This window comes from Thamnophis sirtalis, unplaced genomic scaffold (genome assembly GCF_051295495.1).
Source record: "Thamnophis sirtalis isolate CommonGarterSnake01/CBP01778 unplaced genomic scaffold, rThaSir2_p1.2 scaffold_1, whole genome shotgun sequence".
NCBI lineage: Eukaryota > Metazoa > Chordata > Lepidosauria > Squamata > Natricidae > Thamnophis > Thamnophis sirtalis.
In genome coordinates this window covers 162,211,635-162,231,902 of record NW_028261381.1, presented here as the reverse complement: position 1 = coordinate 162,231,902, position 20,268 = coordinate 162,211,635, and the positions used below count along the sequence as shown (strand labels likewise).

At 48.6% G+C, this 20,268-nt stretch overlaps 1 protein-coding gene and 1 long non-coding RNA gene across 2 annotated transcripts in view; one reads left to right on the top strand and one right to left on the bottom strand.

The window, feature by feature from the left end:
* Positions 1-719: 719 nt before the first annotated feature.
* LOC148049807 (uncharacterized) lies at positions 720-1,777 on the bottom strand. The gene is made up of 3 exons (XR_015695134.1): positions 1,668-1,777; positions 1,286-1,485; positions 720-938 (listed from the first exon to the last, which is right to left on the bottom strand). It is a non-coding gene; the product is annotated as an uncharacterized LOC148049807 (long non-coding RNA).
* Positions 1,778-1,783: 6 nt separating this feature from the next.
* The window catches only part of PDE4C (phosphodiesterase 4C), a 65,753-nt gene continuing 47,268 nt past the window's right edge, over positions 1,784-20,268 (top strand). The window contains exon 1 of the mRNA XM_087702135.1: positions 1,784-2,382. Within this exon, the coding sequence (XP_087558261.1) occupies positions 2,234-2,382 (149 nt within the window). The 5' untranslated portion in view covers positions 1,784-2,233. The remainder of the gene's footprint in view (positions 2,383-20,268) is intronic.

Genomic DNA, 20,268 nt, shown 5'->3' with positions numbered 1-20,268 from the left:
CCATTTGAGACGGGGGCAACAATTCTTTAGCCCCAGGCCTGTCGGAACAGCCAGGTTTTAAGGGCTTTGCGGAAGGCCTGGAGGGTGGTGAGGGTTCGAATCTCCACGGGGAGTTCGTTCCAGAGGGTCGGAGCAGCCACAGAGAAGGCTCTCCTGCAGGTAGTCGCCAGTCTACACTGGCCGGCGGATGGAATTCGGAGGAGGCCTAATCTGTGGGATCTAATCGGTCTAGTGGAGGTAATTGGCAGGGGTAGTCAACCTTTTTATACCTACCGCCCACTTTATATCTCTGTTAGTAGTAAAATTTTCTAACTGCCCACCGGTTCCACAGTAATGGTGACTTATAAAGTAGGGAAGTAAATTTACTTTATAAAATTTATAAAGCAGAGTTACAGCAAACCGCCTACCGTCCACCATAAAAGCTGGAACGCCCACTAGTGGGCAGCAGGGACCAGGTTGACTACCACTGATTTAGATAGCAATAGCAATAGCAGTAGACTTATATACCGCTTCATAGGCCTTTCAGGCCTCTCTAAGCGGTTTACAGAGAGTCAGCATATTGCCCCCAACAATCTGGGTCCTCATTTTACCCACCTCGGAAGGATGGAAGGCTGAGTCAACCCTGAGCCGGTGAGATTTGAACCGCTGACCTGCTGATCTAGCAGTAGCCTGCAGTGCTGCATTTAACCACTGCGCCACCTTGGCTCTTCCCAAGATGATGATACCACCTGGCCCCAGGGGTGTTGTCCCAGGAGGCCACCCATCCCTCCAACTGGAAACGAATCCGCAGCTGTTCTTGTCTACTTTTAGTTCGGTGGCGCATCACATGTTTCGCAGGCAGTCCATCCCAGCGTCAGCCTCTGCACTGAAAGAAAGGATTGCTGCTCTCTGACCAAGAGTGAGTCCAGCAAGCTGTTTGCCTGTCAGAAGACTTCGTTCTGGAAAAGATGGGAAGCGCCATATGCTAATAGCCTAGATCAAGTTACATGCGCGCCCTCCCCACCCACGCACCTTCCTGCCACACAAACTGTGCCAAAGTTAGCAAATGACAAGAGATTCCCCGGGGGCAATCGGCTGTCCCATCTTCATCACTGTTAGCTCATTTTTTTGCTTTTCGCATCGCCACCGCCGCCGTTCTTGCATTAGACGGCTATTTGCAAGCAGCCCGGAGCAGCAGCAAAAGGTCAGAGCAAATGTTTACATTTGCCAGACGGGTTTGGGAGACCGAGGCCCCCGGGAGGGCGAGTTGGCAGAGGTGATCAGCTGTCAGTGAAATCGGACTCACCGGAGGCCGGAGGGCGGGCTAGCAGAGGTGATCAACTATCAGTGTAATTGGACTCACCGCATCACTGCGAGGACTGCTGGGCAGGTTTGAACACAACCGGTTTAGGTTTTCCGGGCCTTCTGTGCCCTGCAGGAATTGTGGCTTTCCCGAGGGTTTAGTGTGGCCTTTTCCAATAGCTTGTGCTGTTCTGGAAGGCAGCTCTGTAAAGGCAAAAGTCTTTTTGCATTTGAGCTTCTGGGAAGGGCTCAGCTGTCTTAGAGGGGCTGACCCGAGCAGACCCAAGCTGTCTACCTGAGGATGGCCTAAGCGTTTAAGGGAGGGAGCTAGAAGGAGCTGCAGGTGAGTTATGGGACAAGCCTCTTGCTCCTTGTCCCTGGCTTACCCTTGCTGGAGACAGTGACGAGAGAAACTTGGCCCTGCTGTCAGCTGGATCCACGCCAAGCCATTTGTTTAGCTTCCCGGCTGGGGGTGAAGCGACAGCAGAAAGTTCCCTAGAGCAGAGCGGATGGGATAGTGCCTGTGTGCGTCTTGCTTTGGGCTTGAATAATGGCTGGGGTCCCTTCAAGGGGCCACCAAATCAGAGGATGGTGAGCTCCTTCGGGGCCGGGACGTCTAATGTTGTGGAGGCTGTCACATCTCTGGACACGGAGAGCAAACAAGCCAGGACAGCAGAGGTGGAGGAACCAGAGAGAGAAGAGCTTGCTTCTTGCAAAGAGGATGGGTCCCAGCTGGGCTTCCTTCTGTGACAGTGACGGTGTCCTTTTGGGCCCCTGTTTCCGCACCGCGTTGGGCATCTCCAGCTCCAGAGTCTAATTTAGCCTTTCGGCCATCAGCTACCATCCTTGGCTTCGCGCGGAGCCTTAGGGGCGGTGGCAAGTGGTGGCTGTGGTGGGGGCAACTGCTTGAGTTCTCTGCCTCTGTGGAACAGCAGCCGTGATGTAAGTGGGAATGCTCTCCTCCTGCTCCAAGCTACACAACTCCCCGGGAGTTTCCCCATCCTCCAAGACCGGCAGCTCACCTGTTGTCCACTCCGAGAAAATGAGCGTGATCCCCAACCTTCGTCTCCAGAGGAGGTTTACTGTGGCCCATCCGCTCTGGTAAGAGGATTTGTGGGTGGGGGGGGAGGATTTCTCTGGGTCCTATGCGCTCCTGGTTCAGAGGTTCCATAAGGATGAGCTTGAAGAAGGACAAACTAACACCTAACTCAATATTTTTTTTCCTTTTTTTAGCAGTAGATAGTTAAATCTTTCTGGTAGCAAATCCTCCCCTTTGTGTTCCAGGACTCACAGATTCTCCGCAAAGAACTTCCCCTTAGCAGTTAAACCTGTTCTTCGTGGATACGTTTCTCTCTCTTTTAAAGTAATCTCAAATATCCTGTCGGCCAGGGGGAAAAGTTGCAGGTTGGCTCTCCGTTGGATGAGAACAGGTATCCTGTTGTCTTGAAAAGAGGAAAGTGTTCTTCCGTTTAAAATTCCATTTTCTGGACAAGTAAATGGTAAAGTAAATTGTTCTAACAAACCTAAAGTTTGTTAGATCCCTCTGCCGGTATAGGAGCAAATCAGTTGTAGAATGAATAAGGTATCTTCGATCAGATCGTCTTCTATGTGTTTTTTTTAGTATTAAATGGAACCTCCCACTGCAAAGTCACTCTATCTGGAAACATGCAGTGGGAAAGAGCAGCTGTCTTCGTCTTCTGAAGCTTCCTGCAGGCATTTTGTCTTTTAAGGCTTTCCAGAACTTGAAAAGGGGGCAGGAAGGTTGCCCTCCAAGCAAAACAATAAATCAGCATTTAAGTAAGGAAATAAATCTGTCTCTAATTGGGTAAAAAGGGATGTTTCAGATGCATTACATTACAGTACTTTCGAGAATGTTTATGATTCTTGGCAACATAGATTTGTGTGTTGGGGGGGGGGTGTTTCCCTCTTCTGCACTCCGTTTTAAGTTTGACCATGGTATGTGGGAGGGAGATTGTCTCCCAAAGGGGAGAAAGATAACCTCAGTCCATTGTGAGATTCCGCCATCTCGCACAAACCACACACTCACATCTTGTTCTCTCCCAAGTCCCTTCCAGCCGCATCAACAGCTATTTATAGGAGAGTTCCAGATTCCGAAAGTATCTTCCCCAATGGGGTCAGGAACAATTAAAGCAAACAAAGTGGGGTGGAATTCAAAACAAAAGTCGGGAGGGAGGGTTTGCCAAATTTGCTTTCCCTCCCCTGGTGAGTGAGTGGGATGGAGATTAAATGGAGCTGCTCTCTTGCGCTCATGAGGGAGGTGTGGGAGAGGGGGGGGGGTGTCCTCCATTCACATACATACCTCCGAGCATCTGCTGCCTTATCTGGAACACAATTTTAGAACCAGTGTATTGGAAGGTGCCATTGAGACCCAAAGGTTCAATCCCCTGTATGGTGAGAAGATCCAGACTAAAGTACCTGAGGGTAGAACAAGAAGCAATGGGTGGAAACTAATCAAGGAGAGAAGCAACTTAGAACTGAGGAGAAATTTCCTGACAGTTAGAACAATTAATCAGTGGAACAACTTGGCTCCAGAAGTTGTGAATTGAATTGAATTGAATTTGAATTGAATTGAATTTATTGCACTTATATGCCGCCCTTTTCCCCGGAGGGGACTCAGGGCGGCTCACAATCCAAGTCAGGGAAGGGGATACAGATAAGGGATAAAAAGACAAACAAAACAATACACAATTTAAAAGCACACAACAACCATACCATTCGAGGGGGGGGGGCAAAAGCTCTTTAGCCCCAGGCCTGTTGGAACAGCCAGGTTTTAAGGGCTTTGCGGAAGGCCTGGAGGGTGGTGAGGGTTCGAATCTCCACGGGGAGCTCGTTCCAGAGGGTCGGAGCAGCCACAGAGAAGGCTCTCCTCCGGGTAGTCGCCAGCCGGCATTGGCCGGCGGATGGAATTCGGAGGAGGCCTAATCTGTGGGATCTAATCGGTCTATTTGAGGTAATTGGCCCAACACTGGAAGCCTTTAAGAAGATGTTGGATAGCCATTTGTCTGAAACGGTATAGGGTTTCCTGCCTAGGCAGGGGGTTGGACTAGAAGACCTCCAAGGTCCCTTCCAACTCTGCTATTGTATTATTGTATTATTATATAGTATCCCCATTCAAGGGGTCTACCCCAGGGGTGAAATTCAGCAGGTTCTGACAGGTCCTGGAGAACCGGTAGCAGAAATTTTGAGTAGTTTGGAAAACCGGTAAATACCACCTCTGGCTGGCCCCAGAGTAGGGTGGGGATGGAGATTTTGCAATATCCTTCCCCCAGGAGTAGGGAGGGAATGGGGATTTTACAGTATCCTTCCCTTGCCACGCCCACCAAGCCACGCCCACAGAACCAGTAGTTTAAAAAAATTGAATTTCACCACTGGGCTACCCAACCTGAAGAGCTTTAGTGAATTTGGGGGGAAGGGAGGGGTGGCAGGCTGTTGCTTCCACACTTCAGCTGTTTCCCATCTGTGTTAGGAATGCTTTTCTTAACACTCAGGAGCTACTGCCGGTAGTCCTCATCAGTGGTGGGATTCAACCAGTGTAACAACCGGTTCGCTGAGCACGTGCAGACTAGCGCGGAGGAGGATGGGCGGAGCTAACTGATCGCCAGAACTACCAGTTTGCATGAACCGGTCCGAACCATCTGAATCCCACCTCTGGTCCTTCTCTTATTGCTGTTCATTTAGTGGCCATTTGAAATTACAATGGGGCTGAAAAAAGTGACTTACGACTCACACTTACGACCCTTGCAGCATCCCCGTGGCCACACGATCAAAGTCCAGCCACTTGGCAAATGTTGTGTATTTGTGACGGTTGCAGCATCCCAGGGTCATGGGGTTGCTATTTGTGACCTTCCCAGCCACCTCTGACAAGCAGAGTCCATGGGGCAGAGGGAGCCAGATTTGCTTAACAGTGAGATGAACGTGATTCACTTAACAACTGCAGCTTAACAACTACAGCAAAAAAAAAATCATAGAATTGGGTGCAACTCACTTAACAACTGACTTACTTAGCAACCAAAATTCCAGTCGTAAGCTGAGAACTCCCTGCGTTCCGCATCGTTCTTTGGGGGGGGGGGAAGAGAAGAGATTTCTGGGCCCTTTTCTGCAGGTATTTTCAGCGTGTCGTTATCGAGGTGGCGCAGTGGGTAGAGTGCAGTACTGCAGGCCACTTCAGCTGACTGCTAGATCAGCAGTTCAGCGGTTCAAATCTCACCGGCTCAGGGTTGACTCAGCCTTCCATCCTTCCGAGGTGGGTAAAATGAGGACCCGGATTGTTGTTGGGGGCAATATGCTGACTCTGTAAACCGCTTAGAGAGGGCTGAAAGCCCTATGAAGCGGTATATAAAAATCTGCTATTGCTATTGCTATCGAGGCAAAATGTTCTTCCTAGTTCTTCAGTCTCTTCTTGCAGCGCTTAAGGTGGGAAACGGGATCAATGAAGGCTTTAGTGGAGCTGTTACTTCTCTTGAGTTGAACGTGATTCTTTAAGCGGAAACGGCAGTGAGAGAAGCGGAAGGAAAGGACATGCGAACACTGTCCTGATAGACTAGGCTGGATTTGTCAAAGCCAGAGATATCGTTGGGCTCATCCGAGCTTGCTGAACTCCAGGCAGCACCTAAAGAAATGGGACTGGAAGGGCTTTGCTCACAGAGAAGCCTTAATCAGTTCCATTAAGAACTGGCCCTGCATGTAGGTTACTCAATATAGGTAACGATGACTCTGCCTTGTTTACTTTTGAAGGTTTGCAGGCTTGTACAAGCCTAGCAGCTGACTTGGTTATTTTAGGGGTTGCGTGAACCTAGACAAAAAAAAAAAACTGGCTAAGAATGCAGGGCCGTGATGACGAACTTATGGCAGGTGTGCCAGAGGTGGGAGGCACACAGTGCCCTCTCTGATGGCAAGCGAGCTGTCGCCCCAATTTAGGTCTCCCGCGCGAGCGTGCGTGCCTCCTGTTGCCCAGCTGCTCTTCGGGTCTCTGCCGCATGGGGGCATGGGGTGTGCAGGTGGTCCGTGCATGCATGCGGGAGGGGGCGTGCGTGCATGTGCAGGGATCGTGCATGCATGTGGGGGGGGCTTGTGTGTGTAATAACTTTTTATTTTTTGTCTTTTTTATTTTTTCTGTTATGAAATAGAGTACTACTTATATGATATATAAAGGACAATAATATTTTTTTTCTACTGAAAACATTCTTTTTGCTTATGATTGGATAGTTAAAATTTCAGAAGACCCAAAGGCATAGTATTAGAGTGTTACATAGTGCATAAACTAAAGAACTGTCTCAATATGCTCCCTCCCACCTCTCTCTATCAAAGGTTTTATTTCTTTTAAAACACAAATGTTTCATCATTCGTCAATCATTAAAACATTGAAGTACAATTTTTTTGGCTTTGTGCCCCTCCCTCCCTCCCCCCTACCCCCCCTACCCCCTACCCCCCCCTCCTTCCCCCCCCCCCGACTTCCCAGAACCCGTACACGGTATGGATTTTTAACAAACACAGTCTAAAATCTATTGAAAAAAAAAGAAAAAGAAATAAAGAAATTAATGACATTCTGCATTGAGCTTAGCTTCTTCTTGCTGAACTAACTTTAAACAATTTAATCCATTTCTGATCTTAAGCATAGGCTAACTGGAATTTCTTGGTCCCGTATTCATTTTGTATATAGTCAATCCATTTTTTCCAGTCTCGTTTATATCTCTCATTTGAGTGATCTTTAAGATGTGCCGATATTTTAGCCATCTCGGCTAAGTTTGTGACTTTCAATGTCCAAGGGGCTTGTGTGTGCATGCATGCACGCCCCCCCCCCCGCATGCACGGGGGGGGGGGGGCGCGTGCATTGCATTTGGGGAGCTCAGGCAAGCACGCTTTGGGCACTCGGTCCGGAAAAGGTTAGCCGTCTCTGGTGTAGGGTGTATATAGGCCTTGCAGCTTAGCTTGATAATCTGGTTTACACCCCAGGGAACAGCAGCTGGATTCCCCTAACATGCAAAGTCACAGGCAACCAGAAAAAAAAATGGTGTGTGTGTGTCAGACAGATAACAAGGTGACCTTGCTCATTCTTCCCAAAATGTCCCCTCCACCAGCGACTTCAGAAACAGCCGTCTCGCCTTTGCTCAATTTGTGTCTTTCTTAGCTTGGGAAGTAATGTTTGGTTTGTCTGAGCTTGATTTTGGCTTCAGGTCCATGCCTGAGCTGCTGAAAAAATGCTGGAGTTTTCCTACCAATTTTTCAGGAAAGTGGGTTTGCGTCCATCCGTTTGAATGGAAACCGCATGACTGGAGAAAGTCTACCTCCAGGGATAAGCACTGGGCAGGGCTGATTCTTTCCATCCCTGCTTATGATTTCCTGCCATTCGTGGGCTGCCCCGCTGTTTGCAAGTGAAATTTGCAAATATTGCAAATACTGGATGAGGGAATAGAAATGGAACTCATCCAATTTGCAAACGACACTAAGCTGCCTGGAACAGCCAACACCCTAGATCAGGAGTGTCAAACTTGCACGCCATATTGTAGTAACGTGACCTATCACGACTTTCCCCCCCCCCTTCGCTAAACTGGGGGTGGGCATGGCCAACGTGTGACGCATCCATCTCATGGGTCACAAGTTTGACACCCCTGCCTTAGATGATAGGCTTAAGAGTCAGATGGATCTCGCAGTTGGTTTAAGCCCTGCGGAGGCTTCATGGACCTTCAGGAGGCTTCCCTGAAGCCTCCGCAGGACTAAAAACAACCCTAGGAGCAAACTGGAAGTGACTTCCGGTTTGCTCGTAGGGCCGTTTTTAGTCCTATCTAACAAAATGAAATCCAACGTAGACAAAAGTAAAGGTATATGTACTGAATTTACAGCGGTAGAGACTAATTTGGTTCTGCACTTAATAACGGCAGCAAGACTGTTGGTGGCGCAATACTGGAAGAAGGAAGACTTGCCTACAACTCAAGAATGGACTTTGAAAGTTACAAACCTAGCCGAGATGGCTAAAATATCGGCATATCTTAAAGACCATTCAAATGAGAGATATAAACAAGACTGGAAAAAATGGATTGACTATATACAAAACAAATATGGGACTAAGAAATTACAGATAGCCTATGCTTAAGATTAGGAATAATCTAAACTGCTTAAAGTTAGTGCTACAGGAACCGGGAGAGGGATATTGGAGTCTTAGTGGACAACCAGCTAAATATGAGCTAACAGTGTGTGGCAGCAGCCAAAAAAGCCAGTGCAATTGCATTAACAGAGGGACTGAATCAAGATCAAGTGAGGTCCTAATACTACTCTATAAAGCCTTAGTAAGACCATACTTGGAATACTGCATCCAGTTTCGGTCACCACACTATAAAAAAGATGTTGAGACTCCAGAAAGAGTGCAGAGAAGAGCAGCAGAGATTATTGGGGGCCCGGAGGCTAAAGCATGTGAAGAACAGTTAAAGGAACTGGGCATGGCTAGTCTAATGAAGAGGGGAGACATGAGTGCAGTCTTCCAATATTTGAGGGGCTGCCACAGAGAGCAGGGGGTCAACCTATTTTCCAAACCACCTGAAGGCCAGACAAGGAATAATGGATGGAAACAAGGAGATTCAACCTAGAAATAAGGAGAAATTTTCTGATAGTGAGAACAATCAACCAATGGAACAGAAGTTGCCTTCGGAAGTTGTGGGAGCTTCATCACTGGAGGCTTTCAAGAAGAGACTGGACAACCACTTGCTAGAAATGATATAGGGCAGCAATGGTGAACCTTTTTTGGCTTTTGTGCCATAAAGGGGGAGCACAGGGGGGTCATGCGCAAGTGTGCTGCACCCATAATGCAACGCGTGACCCCCAGTGCACATGTGCGGTGCTCCCCCCCATTTTTGCATGCTTCCCCCTCCCCCCACCAGAGGCCCTCTGGAGGCTTCTGGCTTCCCTGAAGTCACTTCTGGTTTGCTCGTAGGGTCGGTTTAAGCCCTGCGGAGGCTTCATGGACCTTCAGGAGGCTTCCCTGAAGCCTCCAGAGGACTAAAAACGAATGTACATCACTTCTGGTTGGCTCGTAGGGTAGTATTTAGTCCTCTGGAGGCTTCAGGAAAGCCTCCTGAAGGTCCCTGAAGCCTCCACAGGGCTTAGGCCGACCCTACGAGCAAAACGGAAGTCCGTTCACGAACTTTTGGTCTGCCCATTTCTTTGCCCTCTGGAGGCTTCAGGGAAGCTCCTGAAGCTTCTGGAGGTCCTCCAGGAGGGCGGGGGGGGCTCTTTTCACCCTCCCCAGGCTCCTATAAAGCCTCTGGAGCCTGGGGAGGGCAAAAAATGGCTTTTAAAAAGGCTGAACACAGCTGGCCAGCGCGCTCATGGACGCTGGCCAGCTGACAGGGCAACGCCTTGTGTGCCTTGATGAATGGCTCCATGTCCCACCTGTGGCACACGTGCCATAGGTTCGCCATCCCGGATATAGGGTCTCCAGCTTAAGCAGGGGGTTGGACTAGATGACCTACAAGGTCCCTTCCAACTCTGTTATTCTAAGATTGTAATGAGTTAGACCAATTGTGGAGTTAGTAAATGGACCTTCCAAAACTCCTGTGTTAGCGAAATGAAACCTCCCTGTATTGAAAAAGTCTACCTCTGCCTGCCTTCATTCAGCAGACTTTATTTATCAGGTAGCAAAGGGCTATTTATTTTGATTTTGATTTTTTTTTCGCAACAGAAAGAAGCATATTTACAGGATTTTTCAGTCTCGGGTGTTCAAATGGCCTTAGGTTTTAGGTGCTTTGAAAATGGAGGAGGAGAAATTGTTGCTCTGTCTTAAACAGCATAAGGTATTTCTCACAAGTTATGTGCAACAATAATTATTAGGAAATAATAATTGATTACAGGTAGTGCTCGACTTACAATCATTTGTTTGCTGACCATTCAAAGCTAGAACACTGAAAAAAGTGATTTATGGCCGTTTTTCACACTTATGACCATTGCACCATCCCCTTGGCCACATGATCAAAATTTGGATGCTTAGCAGCTGGCTCATATTTATGACGGTTGCAATGTCCCGGGATTCTGCGATCACCTTTTTTGATCTTCTGATAAGTAAAGTCAATGGGAAAACCAAATTCACCTAACAAACTTAACACTGATCTGATTCACTTAACAAGGGTGGCAAGAAAAGTTGTAGAATTCACCTTAACAGCTATCTCGCTTAGCAACTTAAACATTGGGCTCAACTGTGGTCATAAGTTGAGGACTACCTGTAATCTCTGCCCCCTGTTTGTGAGCTTCCCAGGAGGCTTCTGGCTATGTATAGTAGGAGACAGGATACCGCCAGGGTTAGCCACAAGATCCTGGACTAGATTTGATTCTATCACCCTACTCTGATTAACAGCAGCCAAGTGAAAAGCACACCACCAAGCCAGTAGTGGGTTCCGGCCAGTGCGCCCCAGTACAAGCGTACCAGTGGCTGCTGGGAGCAGGGGCCACTGCACCAGAACGGTGCTTTGGAGGGCCCATCCCTCCCGCCCTCGTTCGTTACCTGTATTTAAGCTAACTGGCCCATTTGTGCACACACACCCAGTGCATGGTGCCTGTGTGACCTCTGCTGAGCAGCTGGAGCGTCGCAGGGTGGTGGTGCGCATATGTGCGCAGCATGCGTGCCCATGGTGGACGCCCGGCCCCGTCGCAGCACACCGTGATGTGTGGTGAGTTTTATGGCTGGTGAGGCAGCAATTTTTTTAGACTTGTGGACTTCCACAGAATTCCACAGCCAGGCATGCTCAGTTCCAATTTAAAACGACAGCATTTGTTTTCCTCCTTTGCTAAATAGGTTTCCTTTCTTCTTTTTCTTTTTCTTCTCCCTTCCCCTCCTTCCTCCCTCTCACTCCCTCCCCCCTCTCTCAAACACACACACACATACACACACACACACATAAAGTTGCACCAGGATTCAGAAAATTTAGGTTTTCCTCCTCAGCCCATGTTAGCAATACCACTAGCAGCATTTTGGCTGGCAGGTGTAAGTAGAAGTGGAAATTCATTCTTCTGAAAAGATTGTTTTTGCTTATGATTGGATAATTAAAATTTCAGAAGACCAAAAGGCATAGTATTAGAGTGTTACATAGTGCATAGACTAAAGAACTGTCTCAATATGCTCCCTCCCCCCTCTCTCAAACACACACACACACACACACACACAAAGTTGCACCAGTAGGATGAAGTTTGAATTCCTCCCCCTCCCTCCGACCCACACGTACCTTTTCCACCTGTTTCAGAGAGGATTTCAACTCTGCTCTTGCCTGTCATCATGAAAAGAAAAAAAATGTAAAAGGAAAAAGGCAAGAGCTGAGGTCAGGCTGAGCTAGTTGCTGCCAGAGTCACCATGTGGATGACTCTGCTTAACTGTTTAAAAAAGCCTCTAAAAAAAAACACCCTCTACAGGAGGCAGGAGAACGACGTGCCTCATCTACGTCAGGAATTTTTAGGCTTTTAACCGTTGCTTAGCTCTGCTCGAGTGATCATAAAGTCAGACTAGATGAGGCACGTCGTTCTCCTGCCGCCTCCTGTAGAGGGCGCTTTTTTAGAGGCTTTTTTAAACAGTTAAGCACTAAGCAGAGTCATCCATGGTGACTCTGGCAGCAACTAGCTCAGCCTGACCTCAGCTCTTGCCTTTTTCCTTTTACATTTTTTTCTTTTCATGATGACAGTGGTGAGGCTGTGCCTCCCCTGCCTCCCCTGACTGCACGTCCCTGATTACGACAGGATCCGGAACCCACCACTGCACCAAGTGATGCCTCGTTTCTGAGATCCAGAAAATCTTTGTTGGATCCCCCCCCCTCTTTTCTATTCTTTTTCCATTGAACTGAGTCTTCAACAAGACTGCAGAGTTCTGCAAAAATCTGAACATGAGCAGAGTGCCTTTTCCTCAAGGCCAACTGATTCCCCCTGTGCTGTTGGGAGAGCGAAGGAGGGGCAGGGAGGAGCACAGGCTTTTCTGTTCGAGGCACTCCAGGCCCAACCTAGCCGTCATCTGGACTCATTCATTCAGGAACCGGGTCTGACATTTCAGGGTGGCGAGAGCGAGGCAGGAAGCTCCCATCGCTTGGTTAGTCACCAGGATGAATTGTTCATCCAGAAGATTTTGATCCACAATGAAGGCTTTGTCCATGTTGTGCCACTGGGAGAAATGAACCAGAAACAAAACAACAACCAGTTTTAAATGGAGTGGTTATTTTTATTTCTTTTTCCTCTTTTTTTTTTTTTTGCATTACATTCATTCAAAAATAATAATAATAACCTCACCGTCTTTTGGAAACTAGCTTCTGCCAGAGTAGATAGAAAGAAGGACCTCTACCCCTCCCCCCTATTTGGGGGGTGGGGGTGACAGACTGAAGCATATCCTGGCATTTCCAGAGTGTTTCCCCAGACCCCAACCCCGTCCTGCCCAAAGGCACTTCAGGATCTGGTTTGAGGCTTGTACTCCAGAAACAATTGACTGATTATCTCACCCTGCTGGGCTTCGGCGCTGACGTGAGCTGGAGCAAAGCTGTTGAAAGGATACGCATTGTTCCATACTCAAATGCATTGCATAGGAATGGGAGGCTGTCAGTGGTTATGGGGGGTTGATATGGGGACCTGTATATACACCATACAGAATCCCTTGGGGTTTAAGCACATCTGTGGCTTGCGAAGAGGATGTGGTCACATCCTCCAGAGGCCCTTCCACATTGAGAATGTCCCTGGTAAGATTAGTTCAAATGATATCTTCTCCTTTTAAGGGTCTTTCACCCCACCCATCCTCCTCCCCTCCGCAGTCCAGTTCTGGCTTTTAAGCAAACTGCATCTGGGTTCCCAAAGCACTGATCTCTCAAAAGCTGTAACCGAATGAAAATGTTCTGACTGAAAGCATGAAGCAAACTCCTTGTCCCGACAAAAAAAACCTTTTATTAATTTACTGTGAATTCTGCTCATTCACATCCAGCAAAGTCTTTCAAGGGAGGATTTACAGTCACAGACCTTATCTGGCTTGGAGCTGCCAGGCTGATATCTGCAAAACCTGGCAAGGAGTCTTGGAGAGTCACGAGCCAATTAAGCAAACTAATTGTCTCCTGCAAACTCCACTCCCTTTCGCTCCTATTTCCTTTGGGAAGGCCATTCATCTTTCACCTATGGCCTTACTCCCAAGTCAACCTCTGTTCTTTAGCTGTTCCCTTAGTCTGACAACTCTGCACATGTGCATACTGGGAACAGGCTCCAGCTGTTCATCTGCCTCATTAATGTCTGACTCCAAAGGCAGCTAATAACTGGCATATGGTCCTGACCCCTTCTCTGCCTCCGACACAGAGCCCTTCCCCAGACTCCAGGACTGGCCCATGTTCCTCCCCAACCTTCTCACTGTCCGAATCTGCTGCCAGCTCCACTGGCCACTGGCAGGCCACAACAGAAAATAGTCTAGGAAGTATTTGGCAAAGAGAGAAACTCTTCAGAGTTTGCTGAACTATTAACTTCAGATCCACCTTGCTAGCAGTGAGAAAGATGGAGGATCTAGGCAAGTAGCCATCTGGGAGATGGGACATAGCACCTTCCCTTTAATGTACTGGCCAGAGTGTTTGGGGCGATCTAAATAGTAGACCTCAGTGTGGTCAGTTGCTTTTAGCTCTTCTTCTGAACCCAAATGGAAAAAAGTTAATAAGCTATTCAATTCTCTCTTAATGAGGAGGTTTGGGTGGGCTAATCTTTCTGGAGAGGAGAAGTGAGTAGCCTCAGGGGGAGAGAAAATGGGCCCATTTTTTGCCAAAAAAAAAAAAAAGGGCACGCATAGCCTTTAGGAGGCTTATGGAGTGCTCCTGGGGGTTACGGGGGGCAAAAATCAACATGTTTTCACTCATTTTTGCCCTCCCCAGCCCCCAGGAGCACTCCATAAGCCTCCTAAAGGCTATGCACTGCCATTTTTGCAAAGGGGGCGGAGTTTCAGGAGGCAAAAAAATGCTGAATTCAGTGTTTAAGACGCACCCAGATTTTCAGTCTCTTTTTTGAGGGAAAAAGGTGTGTCATACTCCGAAAAATACAGTATGTTTTCTGCAATTCTACTACTTTTAGCCACTTGTGTTGCACAGAGTCTTCAGAAAACAGCAGATAGAAGATGTTAAAAAGTGAAGGAGCATTGGGAGAGGGCAGCCAATTCTCTTTGTTGCTTTAAGGATGGATACAGGGCAGCTGCAGAATCCAATAAAAAAGGGGGGAAGTGAAAAGATAAGATGAGTAAGAAAGGGGTGACTTTGTTAAGTTCTGCTTGTTTCTGAATTTCTCATTCTCTTTTTAATCTTGGGCTTGAATTATGTTAGAAGGTAGTTTTCCTTAGCCATAAACCATGCAACTATATGGGACTGACTGAAGTACTTAAGATCCTTAGTTGTGATGTTGGATGGATGATGGCAGTTGTTGTAATCCAATATTTTTGAAAGGTGCAACTTTGGAGAAAGATGCTGCTAATAGCTAGAGAAGTTAGGAAATGCAGTCCAATCCATTTGGAGGACTCTTAAAGAGGAATACCAAGTTCCTGAATGAAATTTGTAATCAACAGAACTTTTTTGAAATGACAAAAATGGGAAAGTAGTTTGATTTCTTGTTGCTAAAGATGTCAGCAAGCAAGGGTTTTCCCCCCTGTTTTACACACGGAAAAACTATGTGTGTATGTGTATGTGCCAGTGCCCATAATGCCAATATAGAAATATAATATATAGTGTTTCTTAACCTTTGCAACCCTTTCATAGGCATAGATGTCAACTCCCAGAATTCTGGCTGGGGAATTCTGGGAGTTGAAGTCCATACATCTTAAAGTAGCAAAGTTTGAGAAACACTGCTCTATACAGTATTGAGAGCAGTGTGTCTTTGAATACCAGTTGTTGAGGGATACTACCTGGAGAAGTTGTTCCCTTCATCACCAACTTGACTTCATGAAGTTATTTGGTTGATCTTCAGGATAAATAGAGCACTGGATGAAACAGTCCTCAGCCTGATCCAGAAAATTCTTGTGTTTCTAGAAAAGATTCAGATCAACTGATAACTGAAAGTAGTGCCTTCAAAGTGATCGGCAATGATTAGCAACTTCCCTATTCAGAAGCAACCTGCCTCTGTGTATCAGCTTCTGGACAACAAGCAAGAGGGTTGTTTACCTTAGTCTTGCTTGAATAGGTCCAACCAGGGAAGAAAAGATGGGTAAATTATATTAATTCTGATTCAGCACAGCTTTTATGTTTTTTTTTTAATAAATGCTACTAATTGTTAGGTTCTCATGCTGTCCTGTCAGGGATTGGTCCTGAGGAATGTTATGAAGATGGCTGAGGAACCTTCTCTGGACCTAGGGAGCTGAGGTGGCGCAGAGGTTAAATGCAGCACTGCAGGCTACTTCAGCTGACTGCAGTTCTGCAGTTCGGCTGTTCAAATCTCAGCGGCTCAGGGTTGACTCAGCCTTCCATCCTTCCGAGGTGGGTAAAATGAGGACCCGGATTGTTGTTGGGGGCAATATGCTGACTCTGTAAACCGCTTAGAGAGGGCTGAAAGCCCTATGAAGCGGTGTATAAGTCTAACTGCTATTGCTACTGCTTTAACCTTTTGGCATCTTAGTGACCTCCTTCCCTTAATGGTCTAAGACAGGGTGTCAAACTCAAGGCTCACGGGCTGAATCCGGCTTGTGGGTACTTAAAACTGGCCCACAGGGCCACCCTGGCCTGCAGTGCCTCTGCCAGCCAAAATGGGCTCCTGGGCTCCGTTTTTAGCTGTGACAGCCTCCTGCAACCCTCCGCCGGTGAAAATGGAGCTCGGGAGGGCCCCATACAGCAGAGGGTTGCAGGAGGCCATCGCAGCTGAAAACGGCGCTTGAGAGTCCATTTTGGCTAGCAGAAGCACTCGGGCCACCCCAGGGGCCCCCAACACGAATGGTGTCAATCTGGCCATGTCTGCCCCAGCCACACCCACCCTGGCCCCCTGAGGTCAAACACAACCCTGATGCAGCCCTCAGTGTAATCGAGTTTGACACCCCTGGTCTAAGGTTATTCCGCATACACAAAACACTTTCTGGAGTCTTCCGGAACTCATTGTACGTACGCTCCTCGTGATCCTTCCAAGAACCCTATAAAGCAAACAGGCTGGGGTTTTTTTTATTGCAAAGGTGAGGCTGAGGAATTAGCTCCTGGCCCGACTTGTGCTCACCTGACTTGAGTTCACGGCAGGAGTGAGCTGCAGACAAGAGGTGAGGTGTAAACAACTTGATTTGCAGCTCAGTCCGTGGGCCGCATTGCAATGCTAAGCTCTGTCCCATCCTTTGGGCCATTAGGCGGCCTGAGTTTCAAGCGAGCGAATTCATTCCAGGGCTGGATGGGATGACCTCCAAATGTCCTCAGTGAGAAGTTTCCTCAGATTCATGATGTCTATAACACCTGTGGTTCTTGGCATTCTGCCGCTCCCCACTGCCTGCTTTTTCCTACTCCCTGGTGGGGCACACACTTTTTTCTCACGGCATCATGGAAACAGGACAAGAGCCAAAATGCATAAGTAATCCTGGCCAGTCGGGACACTTACATTGGACAGAATCAAAGGCTTAAATCTGTTGTGGGGGGGGAAGGGCAGGATTGGAGGGGAAGCTAAAATATGTGTAAAGATTAGGGGAGAAATATGTGCCTGTTACATAAAAAGTAGGGGGAAAGAAGCATTTCCTTCTCAGCAATGCTAGCGCTGTGAGTTGTTTTGTGAAAGCCTTCACCAAATGACGAAGAGAATTCATTGCCACATGATTGCAGGAACTGGATATGTCTAGTTTAATGAAAAGAAGGACTAGGGGAGACATGATAGCAGTGATCCAATATCGCAGGGGTTGCCACAAAGAAGAGGGAGTCAAACTATTCTCCAAGGCACCTGAGGGTAGAACAAGAAGCAATGGGAGGAAACTAACCAAGGAGAGAAGCAACGTAGAACTGAGGAGAAATTTCCTGACAGTTAGAACAATTAATCAGTGGAACAACTTGCCTCCAGAAGTTGTGAATGCCCCAACACTGGACGTCTTTAAGACGATGTTGGATAGCCATTTGTCTGAAATGGTATAAGGTTTCCTGCCTAGGCAGGGGGTTGGACTAGAAGACCTCCAAGGTCCCTTCCAACTCTGCTATTGTATTGTATTGTAAATATTGGTACAATGCTACCATGTCACCCGTAGTCCTTCTTTTCATTAAACACCCAATTATGTGATAATGTCACAGCTTCAACCAAGACCTGGTAATAAATAACAGAATAACAGCTGGAAGGGACCTTGGAGGTCTTCTAGTCCAACCCCCTGCTCATGCAAGACACCCTATAGGAGGGGTGTCAAACTAAAGGCTTGGGGGGCAGATCCAATCCGTGAGGTGCTTAGATCATTCCAGATGCTCTCGCCCACAGTTCGGCGGAGACTATTGCTGCGGCCTGGCACTCGGCGGCATCAGAGTCTCTGGACCGAATTGCGCCACTACGGCCCCTCCGGGTCAGCGGCTCGCGGAGACCCCCTTGGTTCACCGAGGAGCTCCACGAGATAAAGCGCCGGAGGAGACGCCTAGAGCACCAGTGGAGGTCCGACAGGTCCGTATCGAACCGAGCACTGTTGACAGCTTGCACCAAGGAGTATATTTGGGCATTGAGAACCGCCAAAAGATCACACATTGCCTCCTTGGTAGCGTCCGCCGAGTCTCGCCCAGCCGCCCTGTTTAGGATAACCCGCTCCCTCCTAAATAGGAGGGAGACGGGGAACCCCCTGCAGGGTAAGGCTGAGGAATACAGTCAGTTCTTGGCGGACAAAGTTGCTCGGTTTCGATCGGAACTGGACTCCACCCCCGCAGATCCAGCCGGGACACAGGGGAATAACTTGGTAGACCATCTCTGGGTTGAGTTTCAGGATGTTGCCTCTGGGGATGTGGACAAGGCTATGCGAGCTGTGAGTTCCTCCACCTGTATACTGGACCCGTGTCCCTCTTGGCTGACTGCCAACAGCAGAGAGGTGACACGAGGCTGGATCCAGGCGGTTGTTACCGCCTCTCTTCGGGAGGGACACCTCCCCACCGCGCTCAAGGCGGCGGTGGTGAGGCCCCTCCTGAAGAAACCGTCCTTGGATCCAGCAGTTCTTAACAACTATCGTCCAGTCTCCAACCTCCCCTTTCTGGGGAAGGTTGTTGAGAAGGTGGTGGCCTTACAGCTTCAGCGTACCTTGGAGGAAGCTAACTATCTTGACCCCTTCCAGTCTGGCTTCAGGCCCGGTTACAGCACTGAAACCGCTTTGGTCGCATTGACCGATGATCTCTGGAGAGCCAGAGATGGAGGCCACGCGTCCATCCTGGTTCTCCTCGACCTCTCAGCGGCTTTCGATACCATCGACCATGGTATCCTTCTGCGACGACTGCGGGAGGTGGGGGTGGGCGGCACTGTTTTACAGTGGTTCTCCTCCTACCTCTCGGACAGGTCGCAGTCGGTGTTGGTGGGGAGGGAGAGATCGTCCCCGAGGCCCCTAACCTATGGGGTGCCGCAGGGCTCGGTTCTGTCCCCCCTGCTATTTAACATATACATGAAACCGCTGGGCGAGATCATTCGGAGGCACGGGATTAAGTACCACCAATATGCGGACGATACGCAGTTGTATCTGTCCGCCCCGTGCCAACTCAATGAAGCGGTGGACGTGATGAACCGGGGCCTTGAGGCTGTGAAAGACTGGATGAGAGCTAACAAACTGGTGCTCAACCCGGAAAAGACCGAGTGGCTGTTGTGTTTTCCTCCCAAAAATTTGGCTAACGTTCCATCAATCAGGCTGGGGGGGCAAAATTTATACCCCTCAGACAGGGTCCGCAACTTGGGAGTCCTCCTGGATCCACAGCTGAGTTTTGACCACCACTTGTCGGCTGTGACCAGGGGGGCATTTGCCCAGGTTCGCCTGGTGCGCCAGTTGCGGCCCTACCTGAACCGGGAGGCTCTCACAACAGTCACTCGAGCCCTTGTGATCTCTAGGCTGGAATACTGCAATGTGCTCTACATGGGGCTGCCCTTGAAGAGCATCCGGCGACTTCAGCTAGTTCAGAACGCGGCCGCGCGAGTGATCATGGGCGCACCACGGTTCGCCCATATAACACCAATCCTCCGTGAGCTGCGCTGGCTACCTGTTGATCGTCGGGTGCACTTCAAGGTCTTACTTACCACCTATAAAGCGCTCCATGGTAGTGGATCTGACTATTTGAGAGACCGCCTCCTGCCAATTAGCTCCCTGCGTCCCATCAGATTGCACAGAGTAGGCCTCCTCCGAATTCCATCCGCCAGTCAGTGCCGACTGGCGACTACGCGGAGGAGAGCCTTCTCAGTTGCAGCTCCGACATTATGGAACAACCTCCCCGTGGAGATCCGTACCCTCACCACAGTCCAGGCCTTCCGCACAGCCCTCAAGATCTGGCTATCCCGTCAGGCCTGGGGATAGGATTACTCTCACCCCGCCCGAATGTTGAGTGAATGTTGTGTTTTTATGGATAATTTTCTTTTATTCACGATTCTTTTTCTTTTAAGTCTTGTCTTGCACTCCCTTCCCCTCATTGTTGTAAGCCGCCCTGAGTCCCCTCAGGGAAAAGGGCGGCATATAAATCCTCAATAAAATCCTAAAAAAAAATCCTAAAAAAGATCTGGCCCGCATGGCCACCTTGGAAACAATGAAGGACCAGCCTGTGGTGCCTCTGCCAGCAAAAATGGACGGCCCTCAAGGGCTGTCCTATTTTAGCTGACAGAGGGTAGCAGGAGGCCATCGCAGACAAAAATGGAGCTTGGGAGCCCGTTTTTACTGGCAGAGTTCTCAGGCCACCACAGGCGCCCCCAACAGGAGATGGCCATACTTACCCTGGCCTCCCCAAGATCAAACAAAACCCTGATGCAGCCCTCAATGAAATTGACTTTGCCACTCCTGCCCTGTAGCATTGATTAGTTTCCAACCACTTCTTCTTGTTTTGCCTTCCGGTGCTTTTA